Source organism: Tyto alba, unplaced genomic scaffold (assembly GCF_018691265.1).
Source record: "Tyto alba isolate M040663 unplaced genomic scaffold, T.alba_DEE_v4.0 Super-Scaffold_6, whole genome shotgun sequence".
Lineage (NCBI taxonomy): Eukaryota > Metazoa > Chordata > Aves > Strigiformes > Tytonidae > Tyto > Tyto alba.
Genome location: NW_024881327.1, coordinates 20,466,814 through 20,492,775, shown reverse-complemented (window position 1 = coordinate 20,492,775; position 25,962 = coordinate 20,466,814). Strand labels below are relative to the sequence as shown.

Sequence of the window (25,962 nt, the reverse complement as noted above, 5' to 3'; positions counted from 1 at the left end):
GCAAAGGGAAGTGCTGGAAACCCTGCTCACTCTAGGATGCTTCTGTCCAGGCTGCAGGTCCCTCTAACATTCAGTGCCTGAAACCTCTTATCAACAGCAGACGGCAACACAGAGCGCTGCCAGCATGGGTAGACAACCCTCTCATATTTTGAAATATAAAATGAAGAAGTAATTGGAGTGGTGCCACTCTCCCCTATTTCTCAAGTCGTTCCAGGTAGCAGAACCACCTGGTTTTTGCTCGCAGAAAACCAGCAGAGAGAGTCTTAGACTTCACTTAGGTTCCCTGAATATTACATACAGAAGAGTACAGCGATACTGAATTTTGCATCCACCAGTAATACCTGAATCCATGCCCTTTACCAGACATACAGGAGAGACAAAGAGTAAGGTCAAAATTATCCTCATCTATGCAAATAACCGCAATTTACGGCTCTACAGGAAAAATATAAAATGCAGCAGAACAGTATTTGATTAACCATTTCCCTTATTAGTTATTAAATCTGTGACTAAACAGAATGAAAGTGATCTCACCTGGAATGTTTTCAAGTAGTTTTTGCTGTGCTCTCTGTTTTGTCTCTTGCTTTTGTTCGTCGCTCTTAGCTCTCGGAGGTGCTGCTAACTTTCCATTTGGCCAAAAAGCATCTCGAAACACACCAATGTAGTAAACAAGCATTGGCTCACTGAACATCCAGTGTACAGTGTCACGGATTTGCCTGTAAAGAAGTGCAGAAGGGAGCACACCAGAGCTGGTCTTTCATGTTTTATGCAGATTTATTCTTTTTACTCCTGAAGGCAGTGGAAGTGATGATTGTTTTCATGTAATTATCCCAATTTATTTGAGCCGATTTCACCAGCGTCACAGCAAGTCATATTCAGCTCTGGGTGCTCTATCTAGGATCTAGGTCACTCTAGATACCTGACTGAGGCATGAAACACTTCAACGTAATTCACAGACACAAATAACAAATGCTTCACTGAAATGTGTATATATTTCAAGGATGGGCAGTACAAAGGCTCCACCGGGTAACGACATAAGAACCAGCTAACTAACTGTTGCAAACTCTAAACTAGCTGCATGCACAGATGTGCCTGGTGGGATAAAAACAGAAGATGTTTTGATAAAAGCACAGTAAGTTCCCTCAAAGATACCGACAGCTCATTGGTGAAGGGGTTACAAATGGAGATAGCAGCCTCCTCGTGTGGCTGCAGGTACTCTCCGTAGCCTTCAGCAGAAGGAGTCTGAGGTAGACAGCAGGTTCCAGGCAGTACTGCCAAACTGTGCCGCAGTACAGCCAAAACCCTTAAAATCAATAAATGTAAAAATTCAACCAATGTGTAAAAAGCTATAGAGCAACTTTGCACGCATGCTGTGCTCACACACATACACGCCTCCTCTGTCGTCTCTCAGAAGTCTTTCATGATAGTTCTTAGCAGTGTGTGAGCAAACGAACCCATCAATTTAAAAGCCAGTGAGCGGATACTGCCAGAGACCATCAGTTCACCGGGAGTCAACTGTGTGATTTTTCCATCACTTCTTGTCCAACTGACTGCTACATAACATACGTGAGAGGTTTCAAAAGGCAGCCGCAAATCTAGTCACTGACTGGACGAAGGAACAGCCTGTTCTGCTGGCAGATTTCTGAGCTGTGACACCTGAGTAATAGTCCCACTGCTACACCAAAGCAAAATAATGCATTTCATCAGATTCTCAGCAGCCCTTTGCCTATGTGAACGTGCTACAGAAATCACAGATTCACAGATTTTCGTAAGAAAAACATCAGCATGTGCAAGAGCATCAGTACTGATCAAAGAGTCATGGGAAATGTGTTTGCATCAATCACCTGCTCCATTGAATCAAGTTTTACTGTAGGCCTTTGGATCTGACAAGAAAAGGAATGCTCTTCCAAAATTTTTCTGACTAGTGAAACAGCTTTCCACAGGGAAAGTGTGTACAGACACGCATGCTTACTTCATAGCCTCACCCAGGCCTCAACTGGCAGACACGTCTTCAAATAATACAGAAAAATACCTTTATGAAAACACACCACTGTTACACATGTACAGGTTTCATGTTATAAATTAATGGTTCCCATCGTGTATAAACATTATTTCAGTCACCAGAGAAATATGCATTTGATTTTAAAGAAATTACTTAAAACGGAAACCTAGTTTCAGATCTGGCAAAAAAAAATCTTCATGGGACTGTAAGATAAAGCACAAACTAATAGAAGCCATTAAGAGCCACGCCACTCAGAAAAACAGGATAGCAAGTAATTTTTTATATATATATATATATATATATATATATATATATATATATGTATAAAATGAAATCCCATCAAATACTGTGTTCTTCCAAAAGCAAAGGCTTGTGTAGGGGACCAAATAAGAAAAAAGATAATTCACATATCTATGCCTTCTCTAATCAACATATTTGTAGATTGAGCTGTAGAAAACAAATGCAGATTATCATATGCAAGAGAATGTCTAGATGTTGGGGTTCTTTTAACAATTCTGCTCTCAGCCTTTTTTTCATAGAACAACAATGCAGGTTCAGTTAATGTAACTGCTACTTACTTGTTGATAGTTCTTCCGAAAGTGACTTGTACTAGTGCAATTAACGTTTTTCTGACCCACTTGAACACTAGAACAATGAAAAATGACAGAAAATAAAGATCAAAAGCTTAATCACATTAGAGAACCAATGATTATGTCCAAAACCTTGCCCCCTCCTCCAAAACCCCCAACCCATCCCTCCCTACAGTAAACATATATGTTATAATCCTTTCTAAGATTTCAGTAACTGTACATGGGTATCATTTTTCTTGACTTCTTTCCCTGCACTGTTTGCTATATGGTTTTTAAGTCTTGCAGATTACAAAAACATATCTGTAATATGCATTTCTAGTTTATACTGTAAACTTTTAAGAATATTTCAAGTTTATTGAGACATACAACCACCCAAAACCCTTTTCTACTAGAAAAAAGAAATCCCCTCAAAATTCCCACCCTTTTCATACCTACTAGTATAACGTTGTACACACAGCAGCATCATTAAAATTCAGAAAACATTTTCACTGAAATAAACCAAGAAGTTAGCTTTTCATTACAAATAAAGGAAACAAATGTGAGTGCTTCCTAGTAATTACTGGTTAATCTTTCTTTCATGCTGTTCACCATCAGCAGAAGAAAGTGTATTTGGAAGACACATCTGCCATTTTTGGAAGGTGCTGCATTTTGTAATAGTTACCTTGTAAATAATTTTATAGGGTGTCAAGTGTGACTGGGCATTCAAATAAAAACAAAAGTAGTTTTCTTTATTAACATCAGTCAGTTATGTAACAGAGGAAAAATAAAATCTGGTCCTGAAAGATGCCACAACTCTAGCATCTTTTCCACTATGCAAACTGCAGAACTAAGATGTGTATGTAATAAACTTAAAATGGACATTAAAAATCTGTTGCTTTGTCGGTGACATGCCCTGTAATAAATCCATCCTTCCTTCCTCCTAATTCATACCTTCTAACATGTAACATTTTTACAGAAAATATGCTTTTGTACTTTTCTGTTTTTCTGGTTTTTTTTTTTTTTTGTTGTTGTTGTTGTTTTTTTTGTTTGTTTGTTTGGGGTTTTTTGTTTGTTTGTTTGTTTTGGGTTTTTTTTTTGTTTGTTTGTTTTTTGTTTTGGGGTTTTTTTTTTCCCCAGAATTTTTTTTTTTAATTAAAAACTTAAGAATATTGAAAGCAAATTTTACTCCCATGTTATATTGGAATTTCACTTTTGAGTGAAAGCACCAAAGTTATGAACTACTGCAGAACAGCTCAGTTCCAAACAAACTGGCTATATAGATTGCAAGAACATTTCCACTTATTGAAACAGCATAAAAATTCCAAATCCTGAAGTGCCCCAGGTTTTTTGGCCAACAGACTCCACTAGCAAATAAGCAGGTTTACAGCTTACTTCCTCGCAGCTCAAAAATCTCTCCAATCAGCATGAAACATGGTTCAGCAAGAGAGTCCCTCTTCCCATCCACCTCCTCTCCGTAGTCCGACAGGTCACTGTCCTCTTCCGTTTCTTCCTGGGAAGAGACACACAGCATGGGTATGCAATGCAGTTCCTCACCCATCTTCTAGGATGGATTTAGTTACGGCCATGCTCTGGGGCAGGAGCACAGCCAGTCTGCTCAAGAAAAGGCATCAGAGCCACCAGCTCTGCTGCTGGCAGGATTCAGCACGCAGGAGGTAAAAGCCTCCTCTGACACAACACCCATGAAGAACATCCGTGATGGGGAGCTAGCCAGTTGCAACCAGCGAGGAAGAAAGGAGTATCTGGTTATTGCATGGAGAGAAGCAGGTAGCTGGCTCTCCTGGAGAGCAGCCAGGGCCTTGCACAGCTGAAGCCACCCAGTGGGGTCAGGCACCAGCAAGTTGTCCTCGCAGTAAGCCAAGAACCAAACCCAGGGGTGGAAGAGGAACCGGCCACTGCAAAGACAAGCAACATTAACAAGTACCAGTCCCAGGAAGAAACATAATGTGGTGATACTTAGTGACCTGAGCCTGAGGATACCCAAGCTCGGAGTACTGACAGAGTAGGGTTATTTGGAATAGACTCACAGGAGAAGAATGGGCTGAACCACCTCAGTTTTGGTGGTACCATTTACTGAGGAAGGAAGAGCAGACGGCAGGTTGTCTCTCAGTGCCATGAAGATCTGCTTCAGTATCAGGACTACACCACCTATCGCTACTCGTGGCAGCCAGCACACCCCTTTGCTTTCCTGGATCTTCCCCTGCCCGCCCACGCTTAGAGCAAAGCCACAGTGAGGTAGATCTGACCTCTAGTTCACGAATGGTCAGAACAGCATGTAGACAAATTTTATTTCTTTAGCCCTGGTTCTCAAACAAATCTATAATCTATTCCTTTGCCTTCCTTTTTTTCTTTATCATTCCATCATTTAATACTGTTTTTTCCCCCTGCCCCTCTCATCATCCTAGTCTGGAAACCCTGCTTCATGGATCGATTTCCCTTGCATTATTTTGGTGTCTTTCTTGATCTTTACTCTTATGGTCACAATCTTTCAGTTATCCTCTGCCTGTCATTTGAGTCCTGCTACACAGGGAGTATCCTACAGTTTTTCAGCTATACATCAGTTTGTCTTACTCCTTCTGCACACCCTCCAAATCCCATCGAAAGCCCATCGTTGACTTCAGGTACGTTTTCAGTCCCTGAATCTTCTCCAGGCAAGGATGGCACTGCAGAGTAGTCTACAAATAAGTAACTCCACAGTGTTGCATATTCTGTACCTTTCACTTCCTGTGTCACATTTGGCATTTTCTCAAGCACTTGCTTGAGATGCTGCTTCTCTCTCCTCATAAGAAAAACAAAAGAAAAAACCCTGTGGCACTGAAGCTCACTGTCAACACCCACGTAGACTCCCCTGTTTACCAACTTCCACAGCTTGATGAGTCCCCAGCTTTTAAAGCTTTCTGCTAATGTTAGGCTAACCCCTGACCGAGGGCAGGGAACAAACAGCCACACCATACTGACAAGAAAAGGAAACCACAGATCATTACCCATCTTGCCACACAAGCACACAGATTCACTGATGATGAACAGAGTTTTCTCCAGGGGCACAGTCTAGAGCAAACTCCAGTCCTGCTTACTGTCTTCCTCTGGTCAACAGGTTTCTTGGCCCTTCATTATTTTAATTATTCAAGAAATTATATTTTATTTATTTTTTCACAGTAGACATAATTCCATATTTTCATTAACCACTTGGGCAACAGAACAGAAAATAAGCTTACTGAATTTGCAGGTGAGCTTACTGAATTTGTATTTAAGCCCAGAGGGTACACTTTAATAAAGACAGATGCAAAGCAGCAATAACTCACTGTGTAAATGTGGGAAATTAAACATTTGTTATTGTAAGACTATAGAAGAAGATCCCAGGGCCATACTGCTGTGGAAAAGGAAAGTGTAATACCACGGTGTTTAAGCACAAACATTGTTTGTACAACGTACATACACACAGAGGTATAAAAATTGTTTTCATACATGGGAATAGGCAACCTAGTGGGAGCATCATGTTTCAAAAAAAAAAAAAAAAAAAAAGGATAATCAGATAGGTCCAGAGCAAAACTAAATAAAACATAACCTAACAAAAACCAGAAGAAATTAAGAAATTGAGGCTGCTCAGCCTAAGAAATACAAGAATAAAAGACAAAAGGAAAGTTGTAACTCCTGATAACTGAGATGATCCTAACCTACAGTATTCTGTGTTTGCTGCAGACAGGACAAGAGCTAGCTGGCCAAAGAAGGAAGATCTAGGTTAGACAGTACAAAAAGGTTTGAGGTTTGTAACCTTGAAGATAACTGAGAACTGGGATAGCGCTGCCTTGCTTGGCTAGAGAACATCAGTTATCAGAGGTTTAAAAACAGATTAGACAAATGTATGCCAAGAATTTTGCCAGTAGAATCTGCCTGGAGCAGCAGGGTAAAGCCGATGACCTCTCCAAGGTCTCTGCTCTATTTCTCCGCTCTTCAGTGATTCCCCTATCATTTATAAAAAGGCACTGAGAAGTGTAAATTCTTACACCACAGTGCATTTTTTATCCATTAACACTTCATAAGCCTAAAAGCCCTTCCTCTAGATGGGATCAGGTGCATTTCCTCCTCTGATTTGGTTTATGGTCTTGAGAGCTAAGAAAGATGTTCTAAAGCTAGCCCTGCCCAAGGAGCTGTATATAGAAGAGTTCTGAAGTTGATGCTAAACAAACAGTCCCACATGGACTGCAATTCATTTATTTGTGATAGGCTACACATTTGCTTATATATATTTATCAAAGGGCAGGAAACTTTTAAATTCATAGACAGCTCTTATTTCTGACTCTTTGTTCACTTACAGTAAATGACCTTTGGAAATGCCTTCCAATATTACCTGCCATTCACATGCATTATATTAATGACTCTCCCTGATTACTTTGGAAAAGTAATTAAATTTGGGAAGATTACATTTCTATCACTTACCTCCTGATGAGAAAACAAATCACCAGGAAGTCGTTCAAGAAATGAGGAAAGTGAAAAAGACGACTTCTTTCCTTGCACATCAATAACTTTGAGGTGCTCTGGGGAAGGGCTCAAGAAGGCATAAAGTGCTTCACTCTGGCAGAGTCTTTCATCAGAGAGCAATTTCTACGAGAGAAAAATAATGACAGAAACAGCACGTCAATTAAATATTTCTTATTAAGGAACAAGATCTGTCAAGCCATCCAATAAAACTGATTAAGGCATGGCTCAGAGGCAGAGCGAGAAAAAAAATCCACTGAGATACTTCAAAGATACTTTAAGAAGCTAGTTCTAAACTGTTAGAGCTAGTAAGATTAATGTTTTAAAACTTACAACTTTCTTTTTAAATAAAAAATTCTAATCTGTACGAAATTTGTTGTGAAATGTAGTTAAAAGTGGCAATTACAGGATTCATTATTTACTACTTTTTAATTATTTAAAGTTTAAATTAACTTACTACTACAGGAATGGTTACTATCAGTCAAACTCCCCTCAACTTCAGCCGTTTTAGACAACTTTGACATTTAATAGTGTCACAAACCTTACATCTGACCTAGGCACTCTCTTTAGTCAACAGAGAGACAACACCCACTCCAGAGGCACGATTCAATTCTCCTGTTTAGACATCTGTTGGTTTTGTCTTTGTTTTCTTACCTGCAGAAAGTTATTAAGCTGGTTCTTGGATTTCTCCATGAATTTCTGGTCTATGGATTTGAAGGGCAGCTTGCTGAGGGAAGGCAACTGAACTTTCTTTAACGATGGAAAACACTGTGTAGGAGAAAGGAGAGCTCACTTAACATACATGTGCAGAAAAACACAGAGTAGTTCAGAAGAGAAATGAAAAGACTCCTTTGTACTCTCATCTCCCTTCCATGCCCCTCTCAGCACCTTGAAAAACACCTTCCCTTACCCACTATGGGCTGAGAAATCTAAATCCTTTCCCTTCGCACCACCATCATTATCTATCCTCTATCAGATAGAAAGGTTAAAGCACTGTAAAAGGAAACCTTCCCTGTCCCCAAAAGCTGTGTTTTCTAGTAACTCACTGGAAGCCAGAGACAAAATCTAGCTTTTAATGCAGGCTCTTGCATGACAGTGCAGAGCATACACCGTTTTGACATTGGGCTAGTCCAGTAAACATTCATTATTAAGCAAAAAAAACTCCAAAACCAAACAACAAAAAACCCCTGCAAGTTTTATAAGCATCTGGCAAAGGTCAGAAACGTGCAGATAGAAAACTAGCTCTAAAAGGCTATAAGCCAAAAGGCTGACATAAAAACTGGCAGTGTTACATTTTTATCTGGTTTTCCTCTCTCCAAGCATCATTCTGACAAATTTTAGCCATTTGCATCTTCTGCCTCCCCTAACAGAGATTCATTCATACCTCACTGAGTTTCCGGTGTAGGTTCTGAAACTCAACGAGCTTCCTGGGAACAGTCCAGTTCTTAGTTTCAGCTCCACCGACTTCTTGTAAACTCACCATGACAGAGTAACAGGGCACTTGTTCTCCATTCTCTTCTAAAACCTTGTGGGGAAGAAACCAAGAGGTAAGCTATACTACTACTTTGAAAGAAAACAGTGGAACATTTGGGCTGCCAGATGACTGGCTTGCAAGTTCAGTCGTCATCACTGTCCCATGCTTCCCTCACAGTTTGAAAGCAACACGTGGAGCAATACTCTTAGTGGACTAAGCTTTACCTAACATGCTGTGTCAGTCCTGAATCAGGCCTCCAGCTAGCCACTATGACACTCCACACACAGCTTTGCAAGCCTGTCCATCGGCGATCAGATCTCCCCGACACAGCTGCGGCTATTATTTCAGTTTTTAAGGTACCTGCCACATCGCTTTCTGATTGCTTACCAATACTCCATCTGTCCCGTCTGCGTTTTCCTGACTGTTCTCCCATTATTCCCACCCTTCTTTCCCAGTGCTCGTGCCGAGGCTCACCCGCACACCCGGCACAGCAGCGCCGCAGCGGGGCCCCGCGGCAGCCCGTGCTCTCAGAGCCGCTTCTCTGCTCCCTCGAGCTCTTCGGCACGCACGGAACACGCGGTATCCAGGCAGGGTTTATTTCCGAGGGGCTCACAACTTTACAAAAATACTAATGAATTGAGCTGTACAACAGCCAGAGGAAGAAGTGATTAATCCCACTGTGCAAATGGGAAAACTGCGGCAAACAAGTTACACGATTTTGCTTGAGACAACGGCAGCAGTGCGACCATATTATTTCTTAATTTGATGAGTCACCCAGAATTTCACCCTTACGTCCTAATGGTAACAGATTTTTGTTCACTTATTTTAAGGAGACAGCTAAATAGGTTACGAAAAGCAAATAAGGGAAATGTATGAAATACATAGCTTTTTTTGGAAAAGCCAAACTCTCAAATGCTTGTCTTAACATACACGCAAATAAGAGAAAGGTAATTATAAATACCACTTAGGATAAGAGTAAACTTTAAAGTTTATATGTTTATGACATTTTCTGAGAAGCCTGTAAAGGTCTGACAACACTTAATGCTAGTGACAGATAATTTGATGAGTGGCTAAATCACTGTTGTAACAGATACACAGCTAAAATGTATCTTCCTATTTTACAACTGTTCAGAGCTACAATTGGAGAATATTCTCTGCAATGGACTCCTAAATCTGCACGTGGACCAATGGGAAACCTGATCTGAGGTCTGCATTTCACACCTCTCTCTAAAAACACCTGCAGCAGAACCCGGACAGAATACAAAGCACCAGCCTGAACATCCGAAAATGTGCCTGGTTCCCAGCAGAGCTATTTGGGGAACTGCCTTTTTCTTCTGCCAGACTACCGCAGAAAGAGATGCTTGAATAGCCTCCGAAATGTAGGTCAGAGGGACCTGGCACAGAGGGACTGGCATCTCCTGGGACAGTCCCCGACCTGTCTACCCCTGAGCTAGGTTGGAATTATGTTTGTAGGTGACTCACAAACACCTCGCAGCTGCTTTTAAAAAATGGGAGATCAGTGCTGAAAATGCTGATCTGAATCACAGGGATCACTCTCCATCACACATTTGTCCCCAGGGCAGAGATCTGCATGTGTGTAGGGTCATCTGAACTGTAATTGTCAGAAGAGTCATCCCTCTGGAAGGACGTTCTCAAAATGGAGGAAGTTATCCTTCTGCTTTCAAGTTAGGATCCATGTGCAGAATCATTTAAACTCTAATTACTAGACGGAAACACATTACAACTTCCTTCAAATACCCTCATATAAATACCTGAAAGTCTTCGGGATCTTCTTAAGAAAGCAAAGTTTTTGACCAACTTAAGTACTTGTGCACTTGTTTTTCCAAATCAATGTGCCAACAGGAAAACACACTGGAAAAATGGGATGTTAGGGGGTTCTTCTAAACCAGGAGACCTAGTCCTTTGCTGTAACAGGCACCATCTCATACAAGTGCCATCATGAATGAACTCAAATTTGTGAAACAACTGGGGTTTTTCCATTCCTGTTACACTAGAAGCCTGCTCTAGACCCCCACCCTGGTCACTGGACGCGTCCTTTCAATTTCCAAACTCATTTCCCATTTGTTCCAACAACTTTTCACCCCTCCCGTAAGTTTATCCTTATTGATGTGTTTTTATAGACAGCCTTATTCCTCTGAGGCTCCCTTTTGCTAAGCTAGGCAAATGGAAGTACTTTCACAATCACTTCTCATGGGAGAAGTTCCTCATTCAATCCCACCCTTTTCAAAAGCAACAGCCCAGCACTTGCAGGCAACTTTAACACTTCTTCTCGAATGGGAACTCCTCTCCTGATGTATTCAAGGGCTGCATTTGCCTTTTTCATACCTGCAGCCCACTCAAGACAAACTGCACATCAGAGAAGCCACCAGTGTACCTACTCCTTCCAGCCACACGGTGCTCCAGCAGGTCAGAGCAGAAGCCCAGAGTTCCCGCTGAATGCCAAACCTCACATGCCGTGCTGTAAGACTTCACGCCACTTCTGCTACTCCCATCCTAAAAATCATCAGTTCTTTCTGAGAACCATCCTAACCCTCTTCCAGATCTGATTCTTCATGAGCACAAACTTAACATTTGTGCTCTGGTTTGGTTTTCCAAGTCCAAAGGTCCTGTGATATTCTCAGCCCTGTTTCACAGCACTGGCAAGGGCTCTCAGAATTAGCCCCTACATTTCCACAAGTCTCAGCCCCTTCCTCAGCTTACACGAGTCTTTCAGCTTATTCTCTGCTACTGACCTGGCAAGGACAGAAACAGCCCTCAAGTACCCAAAGCAGGTTGAGACTATCGGGGTTTTTTGCATTGGCAACAATTCCATAGCCTCAAGACAATGTAAAAACTAATTATTTCAGAATTTACTGTCTGCTAGCATGCCATAAATACCTAGTCCATAAAGGGTAAAGACTTCTACCTTCCCCTATGAGGCACAAAGTCCCCAAGTGAACAGAGATAAAAACAAGGATGTTGACACACCTACATCCATTAATGAAAACTAAAAGGCGCATGCCAAAAGTGAGCCCTTCTTACTGGGGGGTGTGGTGTGACAACAGTAAGAAACATTCAGTGAAATATTGAGAAAACAAATGAGGAACAAATATTATGAAATACTTTCCAGGAGATGCTGTAGCTTAGCTGCAGTAGGTAAAATGTAAACTTAGCGTTAGCAAAAACTGTAATCGTTCAACAAAGTAACAAGCTGCCAAGGAAAGCCATGAATCACCTGTTAGCAGCGCTAAGAGCTGGTCCAGACATCCATCAGGAATGACTAAACATTATCAAAAATTAGCCCAGTCATTAAGCCAGAGAAGAACTGTGTGACTCACCAGAAATTTCCTTCAGTCACAGCAGCTCTCTGAAACAGCCCACCCAAGCTGTGCAGCAGTGAAATAGGGGCTAAACAAACTGCTGTTAAAAAAAGAAAAGTCCCTTAAAAGTCCTTCTATAGATAGAAAGACCATGCAGAAGGCGTATCAGGCACACCATTTTCTTCAATTCACAGGAAGCTAATTTTCTGAACTTTCTCTGAGCATCAACTTCCTAAATTCTGAGATATTGAAATGAGTAAGACAAGCTATTTTTTCACCTTATTCAAACCTACAAAATCAATTCCTTATGGAAGTAGTAAATTTTTTAAAAACTAGTATGCTCTGAAAGAGTCTTCTTTCATCAGACAGAGGAGGCAGAATGTCCGCTACAATACAAGGCCAAAACCATTAAAGCAATTACAGCAGGTTAGATTACACAGCTGCAAGTTTTATACCTGCTGGTACAGGGGAAATATACCTCTCATGGCAAAGTGACTCACAGAATTAGACGAGTTGTTATCATGGGTCCCCTCATTCTGCATGTTCCTACTGTCTTTTCTTCAACCTCTACCAGCCAGACTAAAGACTGAGTCTCCAAAGACAGTTTTATCAGAAATGTCAGTTACCAAAAGACACCTGCAGGTTATACCATTTACACTAGTGCATTTATATGACACAAAACTATAAAGACTGAAAGATTCAAGCTAAGAGAGCACAGACAACAGTTTGGACAGAGTTTTTTTCCCCCAAGTCTTAATTAATTCTTGTTTTTTATGCATTATCTATTAACTGGTTTAGTAAATCTGTTTAAAAAGTTTGTGACAGGCTACTACACTTTCAGCTCAAATTCTGTAGCAAAATTTATTTTACTAGGCTTTTCTTCAAAAAACACAGAGCCACCAAGTTTTCCTCTATCTCTCTAAAATCACAGAGCTACATGCTAGGATTAGCAACAGCATATTTTGCAGATAGGAAGACAAGTGTCACCAACTCATACCCCCTGAAATCATCAAGTGCAGCCAGAACATTCCCAAACAAGCAATTAACATGGAAAACTACAACATTAATATTTTCTCCAGTACACTCATTGAAGCACAGAGCTGCAAACAGCACAATTAATGCAAGCCTACATTTAATTATCTAATTCAGTACTACTTATAAATTACAGATAAGGCAGCAAGTAATTAGAAGCCTCTCAGTTAGCCAAACTACCTTCTCATCTGGTAATAAGGGAGATGCTGGGCAGTTCGGTGCGGTGCCCCTTACCACAAAGCTGCAGTTTTGCTGCACACACTATTGCTGGGTTTTAAAACCAGACTTCAAAAGCAACAGAGAACTGTTAAAGACAACTTAAGAACTTCACTGTTCTCAGCTGTGTCACCCGCAAACAGCATTAAAACAAAACCAAACCTACACGTTTACACATTGAGAATTATGTTTTTTAAAATGGCACCTTAAGTTTTTAACCTGTTGGATTTATTTCTTTTTACAGACAACACGTTTAACCGTTGACAGATCTATCAATAGTTTGTAAGAGCTCAAGACACAATCAAATAAACTCAACAGCACATAATTTTTTCTTCCAAGAAAAATTACCTGAAGGAAACTACTTATACTTATTTAAGGAACATTTTCTTAATAGCTCAGGAAGGTAAGCCAGTAGAGATCCAATTAACCTTTAATTCCATGAAGTGATATTGTCAGGAAGATTGCTTATGTACAGTGTGAGCCTACAGTTACTACCTAACAAGCATTTATTGGGTGCCTTTTATAGCAAGCGTTAACAGAAAGCCATGAGATGGTAACACTTTTTGTTTTCATTACCATTTTTTTTACATTTATTCTACAGTGGTCCACCTACATCCAAATGGAAGAGCAGAGCAAGACAAAAAACCCCAAACAAACTTAACTTCTCCTTCAACTCTACAGATTTAAAGCACTTTTTTTTCTGGGTATTCTAGTCCCTTGAAACTGTACTGCTGTTAAATGTAATAATACAAAACACAAAAAGTTTAAGTACTGCATCTTTGAGACATAGCAGAGACACAACTGCACCCAAGTGTGATACCATGGTAATATAACAAGAGACAGTTCTCATGAAAAACAATGCCCCTAAGATAGCAAATTACTTTACCCAATGCCAGTATCAGTTCATGTACATGCAGGTATTTTTATAACTCCATTACAACAGTGTCTGAGGACTAGAAATTTTGTGTATGCATCATAGTAGTCACTGGGGAAACAGAGGAGGGGTTCAGAAGAGATTAGGGCTTCCTTCCCCTTCACCCCCAAGTAAGCATGAAGTATACACAGTGTGCACAAAAGAATAAGGAAAGTATACACAGATTTTTATTCTTTACTTCATGCAAGTTTGAACTGACCCAGAAGATAAAAAAACATAAAAAACTGTACCTCGCCTGAGACTATGAAGGCTTTCCACATGCCAAGATTCTCACACCACCAGTCCGTTCTTGCAATGTGCAGCTGAAGGTCATTGTGCTCTCTCTCCATCAGAGTAATTTCATCCTTCAGCTTAGAAACAATCTGTGAAGGAAAGTTTATTGATTACTATTGGTAAGAAAAAGCTTGTGCAACATGCCTAGTTGTGCCTTTAGGGACACTATTCAGAAAGGAGAAAAGGTCCAAAAGAAGGGAGATAAAGAGCGATTCACGTGGGAAAAAAAAAATCATGAGAGAATCTATGATGCCTCTTATAAACTTGTAGAATACACAGTAATCTTAAAGGTCAACCCCAGTACTAAACTAGAAAGCAAGTTAGAATGACATGCTGCTCTCAGAGTACCAGCATAAACGGCACTTTAGATAGGATTATGTATTACACATGTATTACATAGTATATGTTTTATACAAACTTGAAATTTCAATTACTGAAATATACATTACTGAAGACATCCTCCTTACCATTTTCGGATATATATGATGTGAGCAAAGAACCTGGGAATAGATTTCAGTTCTAGGAACTTGGCTATGTTAACAATCATTCAAGAAGTTACCACTTAATTCATTTTGGTTTTGGAAAAGGAAGGATTTATTATTGTTGAAAGCACATGCTTAAAAAGATGTTCTCATCAAGACACAGCTCACCATCATAATCTCATAAAGGAGAAATAACATATCACATCAGCAAAAAAGAAAGTAATCATAAATAACTTACTACCAGGAGACAGTATGACGAGAAAAGGTGGAAGTATACATAAGATGTGACATTAGAAACACAGAGAAAGCAGCTGATGCTTTTTTTTTTTTTTTAAAATATGATATACCTCATAGTCAAATTTATGAGCCTTGGTTGTACGACTTGCATCACAAGTGGTACATTCTACAGAGATACAGTAATTCTGTTTGGTTTTTTTTTTTTTTCAGAATTTTTGTTATCATGTAAGATATGGAATATTATCTACATGACAGCTATATAACTAGATAACAACCTTCTAGCATTTACCTAACCTTCAGAATAATTTTGTATTTTATTTTATTTACTACCAACATACAGATTGCTGTGCAGTCACCTTACAGGGACTCCTTTAAGTGGCATCCAAGAACAATCAATAAATACAGAACAGGTAAGTTTCATCATAATAGCTGCTGTGCTTATAAAACAAATACTGAGACTTTATAACAATACTGGATCCATTTTATTATTCTGTTTCAAAGATGTATACATTTTCAAAGACAAAGAATATTTAGGAGAAAAAAAATACAGGGAAAATCCCATTACTTTAGAAGGGGTACAATCCCCGCCTCCCCAAGGGCTTAGGTATAAAAAGAATATTATTTCTGAAGAACACAAAGGGAACATACAAGTGGTATATCCATATGAATGCAACAGTATAGAAAAGTTTAGTTATATAGTACTTTTCATATCAAAGAAAAAAAAAATTAAAACTATATTGCTACAGCAACAAATGTTATGACCTAACTCACTCATACACAAACACACACACTTTTGTTTAGTACTTGTTTTGTACTTCTAACTCTTTTTGCCTGTGGTGCAAATTTTAACTTAAAACTTAGCTGGCTATAAGAGCACCTCTTACAATTTCTCCAAGCGAGTTTTATGTTTGCTCCTGGTACAGGCCCACTGGAAATATGAAAGATCTGAACAAGTTAACATAAAACCACTCCAACTTCCACATAATTCCTGATAGATGATGAAAGCACTTTTCCATTCAGCGAAGTCTCATTTAATGTCAGTGACCGTGTCCCACAGTTTTGTTTGAAGAGAAGGCTTAGCAAGCACTAGAAAGTGCTCTGGGTGAGGTATGTTAGGATTTTGCTTTGCTACTGAGGATGACAAGACTGAGCTCTGGAAAGAACGTGGTCCCCTGCACGTTTACCGTGGTTGCACAGGATGGCATGAGACGGCACCCCCAGACCCAGGGGAGACAGCTGCTGAGCTTCGGGCACGAGACGTGCACCGGAGTGGCACCGCACTCACGGACCTCCACAGATCCAGCGGTCCGCTACGGTGGTGGGCCCTGCACGCCAGAGACATCGCCTGAGGCTGCTTGCCATCCTTGCTACTCTTTATGTTCCTCAGAAAGAACAGAAATATCACCACTCCCTACAGAGCATTTTATTTTAAAACTAGCAGCATTGCACGCGCAACTCAAATGAGCCGTTTTCTTCCTTGACTGACTGGCATCCGAGTTGCACGGTGCTGGAAGACACTTAAAAATGTACACACGTGTTTTGTATGGGTCTCACAGCAAAGGCATTTCCAAAAGAGAAAACAAACAACCCAGGAACAGCTTGAGGTTAAACAATTAAATACAAAATGTGTGCAACATTCCCCTTCATATGACACAAAACTGTGGATTTCTTAGTACTTTTTTTTTTTATTTCATATGACCAAGAAGAAGATTTTTACCTGCCACATCCAGAAGATGAAAAATAAAGTCCCTGTGACAAGGTGATCTCACACTGTCAACCCTAACTATCCATTTAAAAGCTCCACAGGTAAATGCTGCTGCAGCAACATAGACCAAAAAAAAATTTTTTTTTTTTTTTTAAAAAGAGGGACATATCTGTGCGCTTACCGCTCTGAGGAGTAGTGGTTGGATGACGTATTAGAGGTCCCTTCTGCCAGCTGAGGCCACACACGCAGCAGAGCAGCTGTGAGGAGGACACCCCTGAAACAGCTGCGGACACAATTCCAGTTGTGTGCAGTAACCTCTGGCAGCAGGGAAATGTGGAAGGGACAGAGGGAATGAAGCTAGCCAGGGTGGCCTCAAACCCTACTGCCCACACCTTTCTCTTAGAGGTAGCTGTCCCCACAGCTTGGGCAGCAGAGGATGAGCCGGGTGTCGACTTCCATTCAGACCAGCATCTTCACACTCTCCCTGAGCGAAGGAACAAATGTACGAAGAGCCCAGGTCCTGAGCAATGACTAATGCTCAGGTACGTTTCTGCCATCCCTAGCAGGTTGCCATTTATGGAGACACCCTGGCTATTTGTTCGTCTCACCCACCGTCTACCATTTACAGCCCACCTCATTACACCTGAAGAGCTCAGCCCAGTTGCACAGGAACAACAGTCCTGTAATATCATCCACGGTTGCAATGCAAATGAGTTGGCCTAGGCCAAATTCAAATCACTTGTTTCTGCCTGAGTATGTTCTTAGATTGCTTATCTGTTGCACTCTGCAAGGAGAAAAAGAGATTTTTTTTTTTTTAAATCCAAGACCAGGGAGCTGAAGTTTAATATCCCTCAGAATTTTTAGTCTGATGAAAGTGTGCCCTGCAGATTTCTCCTACCTCCTTACAAAGGAAATCAGTCATTTTAATAGGTTTGTGGTTCCCCCCCCCCCATTATTTGAGCAAGCCAGTCACAACTGTGGATTATGAAACTGTGCTGTGCCACACGAAAGCCAGCAGAGGGAGCAGAAGGTAACTAGCACATCCCTCCGCTGCAGTGCTGCAGATGCAGCAGGGACACGAAACAAGTTGCCATAAAGAATTACAGAGGTACAGGTGGGCAGAGATGTCAGGAAGAAACACTGTTTGCCACCGACAAAGCCACAAGAGCACTGGGAGCAAGGTCGTTATTCTATGACAAACAAAGCAATACAAATCATATTCGCAATTTTAGTTACAATAGCTGTAAAAAAAAAAATGGAAAAAACAATTAAAACTAGGCTCTGATTTCACTTTCTATAACAGGCTGATTGAAACAGCAATCTGACCTGCTCAAAACCAGCCTGAGACAAATGGTTATTACATAAACACATACATTATATATACATATATATATATGTAAAAGACTGAAGACACTAAAGGTAGGTACCTTTTTGTCAGGTTTTGGTGAATTACATATGGAATTTAGAGCCTGTTTCTTATACTCAAGCTTGTCATTTAGTTGACGAAGTTTATTTACAGCATAACTGGCCTGTTCATTAATTCTTGTGCTGCATTCTTCAGTAGCTTCTTCACAACCTTGGCTCTAGGAATAGAGGATGGAAGTAATTGCATCATCAATATGAAAAAGGACATGGATATTGTTTGCTCCATAAGCATTTTATGTATAAGAACACTTCTTCTTGATATAGAGGAAAATGTAGGTAAAACAGATTCTAACAGATATTCCAACCATCAGATCCAACATGAAACACGTCTGTTAAAAAAAACAAAACAACACAAAACAACACAAAACAACACAAAGCCTCATTACTATTTACACTACAGCTCTTTGGCAACTCTTGTCAACTGTGTAAAATGACCTTCAAGCTAAGGTTTTGGTCTAAATGAGAGGAAGAATCAAAGCTTATTTTAAAAGCAACAACAGCTTAGTAGTCATGAACAATATTCAAAGTCAGATAGAAAAGCAAATACTTATCAAGACAGGAACAAAACAAAAAAAACCCCACCAGTTCTAACAAATAGTCCCGCCTCCCACAGATTTTCACAAAACAGATTTATCAGCCTGCATAACAATCTAAACCAAGCCCTTTCTCTTCATAAGCAGATTTTACTGCTGTTTTTAGAAGTGTTAATAAAAATGTGTTAAAAGCACATATGCATTAAACTCATAAATCATTTTCTTATGTTCATTCAGACAAACCAATAGCTCTTCCCATCTTGTGTACTATAGGCATGCAAAAAAATAGAAAACTTCACACCTTTCAGTGACATTCTCTTTAACATCTTTTTGGCATTTGCCTCAGCCTCCCCTTTCTTACTGTACTTCCCCAAATAAGCATGAAGACCTTGAGATCCAGCAAACAGCACCGTGATGTTACCATTGCCATGTTCAAAGATATTTGAGGTCTGCTTGTGACTGAATATATCTAAATTTATCTGTAGGAAGCTATGAATCTAATCTTACGAACGAGCGTTCTGTGTTATTTAATGATATTCCCACTACATAAGCTGTATCTTCATATAATTAACAAAAAGCAAACAGAAGGAACTCTCACACTCTACTAAATCCTGTGAGTTTTAAAGGAGACAATCCTACTGTAAATTCTGCTGTATTTTACACCTTAGTAAAAAAAAAGTCTGAGGAGAGATACAGTAGCAACAATAATTGAATTCCTTAGTGTGATCTTCCTAAGGGAGGGTAACATAATGCAGAAGTTGGGAGTTCTAGGCTGTGAAACCCACGCCCTGTTCCAGCTCTGCATTTCCCTGCTATGTGGCTAAGTAAATAATGTTAGCTCTATGCCCCCTCCTTTCCTCTGCCTGTTCTGCATGGACTGTAAACTCCTCAGTTCAGAGACTGACTCCAAGCATGTGTACAGAGCTCAGCTCATGGAAGGTTGTTGTTGTCTCCTGGCACTACAATGATACAAATAATAATAATTAACAACGCTGAGTGTTATTAAAAATGCTATTGAACAGAACTATAAAATAAAAAACCTTATACTTGTTGGGAAGCTCAGAGGTCAAAAAGAATCAAAAATGTTATTTTCAATGCTGAAGAATTAAAAGAATTCTCATATGGAGTTCAGTTCTAGTAATCAAAGAATTGCAATTAATTACAGATCAGTAAGGCTCTGCTCCCAGAAGGTAGGCTACATGATTTCTCTGTCATTAACATTTCAGACACTTAACAGCAAAAAAACATTGATGAATCACCAGGTTTATCACAAAAATGCTAGATTTACAAGATATCTGTATTCAAATTATCAAATTTACAAAATAAACAACCAACACACTCAAAGCCAAGACCATCAAGGACTGTGCTATTTTCCCCTGATTGCTAAACTGATAATGACTTTCATTTCCGTGCGTGCTGCAGAACACAGACTTTGGGCTTATTTTAGCAATCTGACACACACAGGACTGATGCAACCATCAGACTCTCTTTCCTCAAAGTGCCAAATGCAGGAACTGCTTGCTTCTGTATTTTTAAGTCTACTCATGACCTTTTAAAGGAGCTTTGTCCCCAGAGTGAAAAGCGATGACGGACTGGAAGGAAGAAGGAAGAGCTTGTCCACATGCAGCAGAACCAGCAGTCTGGCCTTGTCCCAATTCCTACTTTCTGATTTGGTTTTCTCACATTTAATCAGGGCTCACCTTTTTGTCCTTCCCTCCATGAGGACACTAGATAGCTTTTTACCTATCCAGCTGTAACAGTGGAATTTATGGAAAATTAATACAGGGAACTCCCATAGCACCCCAGGAAGTGAGGACGCAAACCTCCAAAACCCAAACTAAACCAAAAACAATTAGTATTTGCTAACTGTATGGATCCCTCCAGAAACACCGGATTTCTCACTTGTGGTTTCCTATACATGGGGAGGAAAAAACCCAAACCTATTAGTCAGTAGTGCATCTTCACCAACATTTGAAAGGCTACTGAAAGTTCAGAAAGAAGAATTTCTTATAATTTATTGTTACCTCAAAGACTCGTAAGTATGGCACAGAGCCATTAGGATTGCTCTATTTGACAGATGCTCTAATAGTATACGCAACCTCATACTTAATTTGCTGTTAAAAATGCAAAAAAAAATTAACCACGTAAGCAAGCTTGGCAATACATTATTAGTCTTTAAGGTTTCACAGCAGATGCAGCCTTCAAATCTGGCACATATATATCCAAGGACTCCAGGGAAGGACAGATGATGCTGATGTCAAAAATCTAATTTCTCCAGCAGCTATAGTAAATGTTATCTGACAGAGAACAGCTGGCCCTAAAGTGTTATGTTAGCTTTCTTAGAGAAATGGTTATCTCTTTTAGACTCTTTTTGAAAAGCACAACCTTTAATACTTGGAAAGTTCTGGACAAAACCAGTAACAGTGTTTTCTCAAAGTCCCAGTGGTTGCAAACACAAGGACAGAAAGTCTTTGAAGTACCTACTCCTCTCAGCACACAGCTGAGAAAGCAGTGAGAAAACAGAAAATGTGTCTTGAATTTTTTATCAAGGAAAATAGTACAGGGACGAAAACGAACAATTGTTTGTTTCTAAGTGGCAGCATGTAGATCAGCACCTCTGGATTCTGCTTCTTATTTGTGCGTTAGATCCAGTTTTAGACAAACTATTACACACTTCATTGTGTTCTGAGCAAGTTCACATGTAAAATGAAAATAACCATGCTGATCTGAAGTGGCAGCCTGACTGAAAGATGCTCACTAGTCTGAGGGATGCTCTTGTCAAATGTTCTTAGGTAAATGTATCACAGGTTTCCCCAACATGACTGATTTAGAAAACCCACTGAAAAAACCTGCCCCAAGAGACCTGCTATTGGGTTATTGCTTACGACACTTTGAATGCTCTTCAGTTATTTCCAGTTCTAGTGCTATTTTAATCAGTTTTATCTTCCAACATAGCCTATTAATTTATTACATAAATTAATAAAAAAGCATTAAGTTTATATTTTTCATTACTTTTTCTCCTCTTTTGTGCAACTTTTAATACCTATTCAGTACCTAGGAAATGCATGGGGGACAGGGACAGACAATGTCTAGACAGAAAACTACTGATGTTTCAGTGAAATTTCCTTCACTGAAAAGCAGATCAGCTGAACTTGTATGAGGCATGTTTTGCATTCTCCAGTACTAAGTAGCATAGGGAAAGATACGGAATACAAAAGGCCTGGAAATCTGAAATATCTACCTTAGCTAATTTAGAGTTTAAATAGTCAGTCATTTTGTGCCATTTTATTTCAAAGACCTTGTAAACACACCAGCTTTACCTGATGAAGCTACAAGAGTGGTGGTATTTATAAATACATCAGAAAAAAAAAGAAAAGAAGTCCTAAGCTCAAGGACAGAAGATGCTACTATATGCTCTACTCAGGATTGTCTTCAGATCACCTTAAATAACAGTGAATGGAATTGTCCATGTGACTCACCACTTCATCTTTGTCCTCAGAAGTTAGCTGAGCCGAACTTCTTTCATCTTCTTTCTTGACCGATCTCTCGTATAAATCACTGACAATGAATGAAGGGTAGTACCTGTCCTTCAAAGTTTCATAAACATCTGCCTGAATTCTGTAGAATACTTCAATGCCTTTATTTCCCACAAGACTTTGCTGTATTTCTTTATAAAGGGATTTTTCCACAGGTATTTCTCTGCTTTCCACAAAAAAATTCTGATAAATTTCACTCACCAGTTGAGGTATTTCAGCCTAGAAAGCAAGAAGGGAGAGGGAGGGAGAAGAAAATAATGAAAAAATGTTAAAAATATCAGGATGACTCAGGACCCAAGTGCATAATTTGAAGGATGATCAAGATAATTTCACACCCAGATGTATGAGAACACATCTGTGAATCTCTTAGTGAGATCAAGCACTCTGCCCGCACACCTATGCTAAGCAATTTCACAAGATAAATATCGATATTTGGTAAGTGAAGAAACAGCTGTGCTCTAAAATTACCATAGCTTCCACACCCACTGCTTTTAGAAGTATGCTCCAAAAGCTGATATTGAAAGGAAAAAGAAGTGCTAGAGAAACATTGTGGTCACCATTTTGAGTTCAGATTGTAGAGTTCAGTTGTATCTGTTCTCCTGTCTTCTGCTGGATAGGATCAACTCACTTTATAGGTGACTGTAATTAATTTTTGAGGAGGAAAAGAAAAAAGAAGAAGAAAGAAGGGGAAAAAAAGCACACCTGAGGAGACATTTACCAGTACCTGAGGCCGGGTATTTCCACCGAGCACAGAACAGCACACAGGATTGACCTTTGCAGTAATGAACAGGAAAGAGAGGAAGTAATGCAGCACAGACAGCGATAATCTCTCTAAATTATCGTCTCTCTAAATTGACCCAAATTAAAAAGGTTCTTTCTACTCCCTTAGTCTGACACAATGTGCTTGCCTGACTCAGGTGACTCTACCACAGGCACATGGCTGCATGGTGCTACTTTTCTGTAATCAAAGCTGCCCCTGTAGTGGCAGACAACCTTTATGTTCCGTGGAGCTACAGGAGCAAGTATGTTAGAATCTCTTTAAAAAAATGGGAAGCCTTGAATAACAGCACTATACATATTGTTTTGAAAGCAAAGAGAGAAATCAAGCTGAAAGGTCATAAAATGATTTATAGCACCTTTTCCAAACACAAGCAGTTTGCTAATCAAAACTAATCTATACAACTCTCTTCACAGTGTCTGACAAACCCTTTTAACGAACACTTTCTGGCCTGAGTTAGTTGTTAGCCATTTCTTCAGATTGTATTAGTGGCTCACTACTCACGCTCCACAATTTGCCACTTTGGTTACAGGATGTTATTTCTGTTTTCCAATTGACAAGAGTCTTTTTACATAAGAGAGTAATAAAATTACAGGGAATAAAAAGTTAACTGATACTTAATAATGAAATTCACATTTCATGCTACTGTGAATCCTGGAGGTTTAAAACAATTTCCCCCAAAAATCCACCTCACTGCTCACAAGCAGCAAATTTGTCCTCTATGTTCTTGCTCTGCACCACTGCTCCAGGATACTTCTTGCAACTTTAAGTGACATTTCCTATCCCTCTTTCAGGGTTCTCACTCTTAATTTATTTTAGCACAAATTACAATATAGCATTGTTTCTTCCCTCTAGCAATAGTGCAGCATTCCTGGAGAAACTCAGCTGGTTATATAGCAACAGAACAGAGAAAGGAAGGGGGTCTTTTAAAGCAAAATCTCTCTTTCAAAAGGATTTTAAAAACATATATACACAAATTTTCATGGGTTTGGATTGAACGGGCTACATGTAATTGGCAAGATGAGAAGTTTATGTACAGACTATCAAAGAGTAATGTACTTTTAAGTTTCACATGAGCCCATAGCACTAAAGCCAGTATATTACTGCGAGTTTTTAGTCTGGTGGAGGGGAAAATAATTCTACTACTTTTGCATATCAAATATCCTTTTTACAGGTCACGTTGCTACACAAATCAACAGTAAACCATCATCACAACAGTTCACAGTTTTTAATTGCCATATTATCCTCAAACACTGACATGAAATTAAAAAAACTAAATGGCTTAGCACCCATCCTATGCTATTGCTAGTTTAAAAACATAAATACAAACACATTTCCTAACATCGACATCACAATAAGTAGAGATCCTCATTAATGTACAAGCTGGATGGACTTGCAATTTCTTCTACCTTGTTAGCGTTCTTCAGATACTCCACGGACTCCCAAAGACCGATCAAAGCCATCTTGTCCATCCTTTCCATGTAGATTCGGAAGTGCTCCCTGTATGAGGGGTTGGCCAAAATTTCTTCAAACTGAAGAATCTGAAGAAAGAAAAACTAAGAGTAAAACTTTGGAAAATACCTTACTCTAGCTTCTCTCCATCTCTTATGGCTAAAATCTTTTCACTTGATGTGCCCTCAAGAGCACCATGCATCATACAAACGTATACTAGATTCACAATTGCACAGATTTCTACAGTAGTAGTTTTTACTTCCTTTAAAAAGAAAAAAAAAAAAAAAAAAAACACAAAAAAATACAAGTTGTAAGTATTTAGAAGATAAATGCACCTATGTTCTGCCAGACAGAAAATGTTTCCACATGTTTTCTGTTCAGGAGGTAAGACTCCATTTCAAAGAACTAAGATGGCATTTCAAGTCATTCATGAAATGCTATTGCCAAAAATTCAACTTCTAATGTTCCTGCAAGGCAGAGGAGCCAAGCTGAAAGCTAACTGATCTATTCTTTGCTCGATTCAAACAAAGAGTAACACCAGCAGTTTCCACACCACAGGGCTTTGAGATGTATCTCAATTATTCCCAGGGACACAGAGAAAGATGGAGTGTAGTTCTTTAGCTTGGCAGCTACGGCATTTGGTGGCCAGTTCCCATTAACTGAGTGTTATTGAAAAGCATCTATCAGAAATGCAGCCAGGAAATAGTACAGGCTGTGATATAATGCTCAGGACTCTTCTGAGATGAGAGAGGAGGATATACGTCAAGCAGGAGAAGAAATGAAACACAGACTTCCCACACCCAAGCAGATGTTACAGTCATTAAGCTGTTGGACTAAAAAGCCATTATCGCTTCCTTATCCTCTACTACTTTTGTGAATCCAGGCCTTTTGAGACAAACACCTGAAAACAAAACACCTCCCTGACAAAAAGAACAGATCTTCCCATTTTGAACAAAATGAACAATTTGCTCTGAAAAATAGGATGAATTTTCAAAACACCCTATCAAAACCAAACACCCCTTCCTCTCCAACTTTTCAGTCTAGCAGCTAAACCAGTTTTCTTGTAGCTCATTTAGTGACATTACTTACATCATCAGGAATCCAAATACACCAGAGTGGTCTTTGTCTCTTTGTACCTCACAGCCACCAACGAACCCACACCTTTTTCTTCAAAAAGCAGGTCCTTAAGCACTGGGGATAGTGAATCTTAGCTTCCTATGACTTTGCATGTTGTAGCAAAGATAATTTGGTACAGAGCAAGATATAAATTCCAACCGAAATTGAGGCATCAATAATTTCTTTAATATGGGTTTTCTGATACCTAACAATAATACAATTCAGGTCATGCATCAGCCTCTCTCCCTCTGGGAAGACCACTTACTTTCCTAAACCTAATACCTGTGAGACTCTACCACCAAGCTACATTTAGAAAAACCAGTTTGCTGGACTCAAGCTGTATGGGAGGAAACCACATACATGTGCATGTTCACAATTACTAGCACA

At 39.6% G+C, this 25,962-nt stretch overlaps 1 protein-coding gene across 2 annotated transcripts in view; it reads right to left on the bottom strand.

Annotated features, from left to right (window-relative positions):
• Positions 1-25,962, bottom strand: part of SNX25 (sorting nexin 25) — an 86,627-nt gene that overhangs the window by 2,559 nt on the left and 58,106 nt on the right. The window contains exons 8-17 of one of the 2 annotated variants that reach the window (XM_042807576.1): positions 24,417-24,548; positions 22,431-22,448; positions 18,163-18,318; positions 14,269-14,400; positions 8,447-8,587; positions 7,717-7,830; positions 7,024-7,188; positions 3,961-4,078; positions 2,578-2,644; positions 532-713 (exon numbers count right to left, since the gene is read on the bottom strand). In XM_042807576.1, coding sequence (XP_042663510.1) covers positions 532-713; positions 2,578-2,644; positions 3,961-4,078; positions 7,024-7,188; positions 7,717-7,830; positions 8,447-8,587; positions 14,269-14,400; positions 18,163-18,318; positions 22,431-22,448; positions 24,417-24,548 — 1,225 coding nt within the window. Of the gene's footprint in view, positions 1-531; positions 714-2,577; positions 2,645-3,960; positions 4,079-7,023; positions 7,189-7,716; positions 7,831-8,446; positions 8,588-14,268; positions 14,401-18,162; positions 18,319-22,172; positions 22,449-24,416; positions 24,549-25,962 lie in introns of both variants that reach the window. The other variant, XM_042807575.1, reaches the window with a different exon arrangement.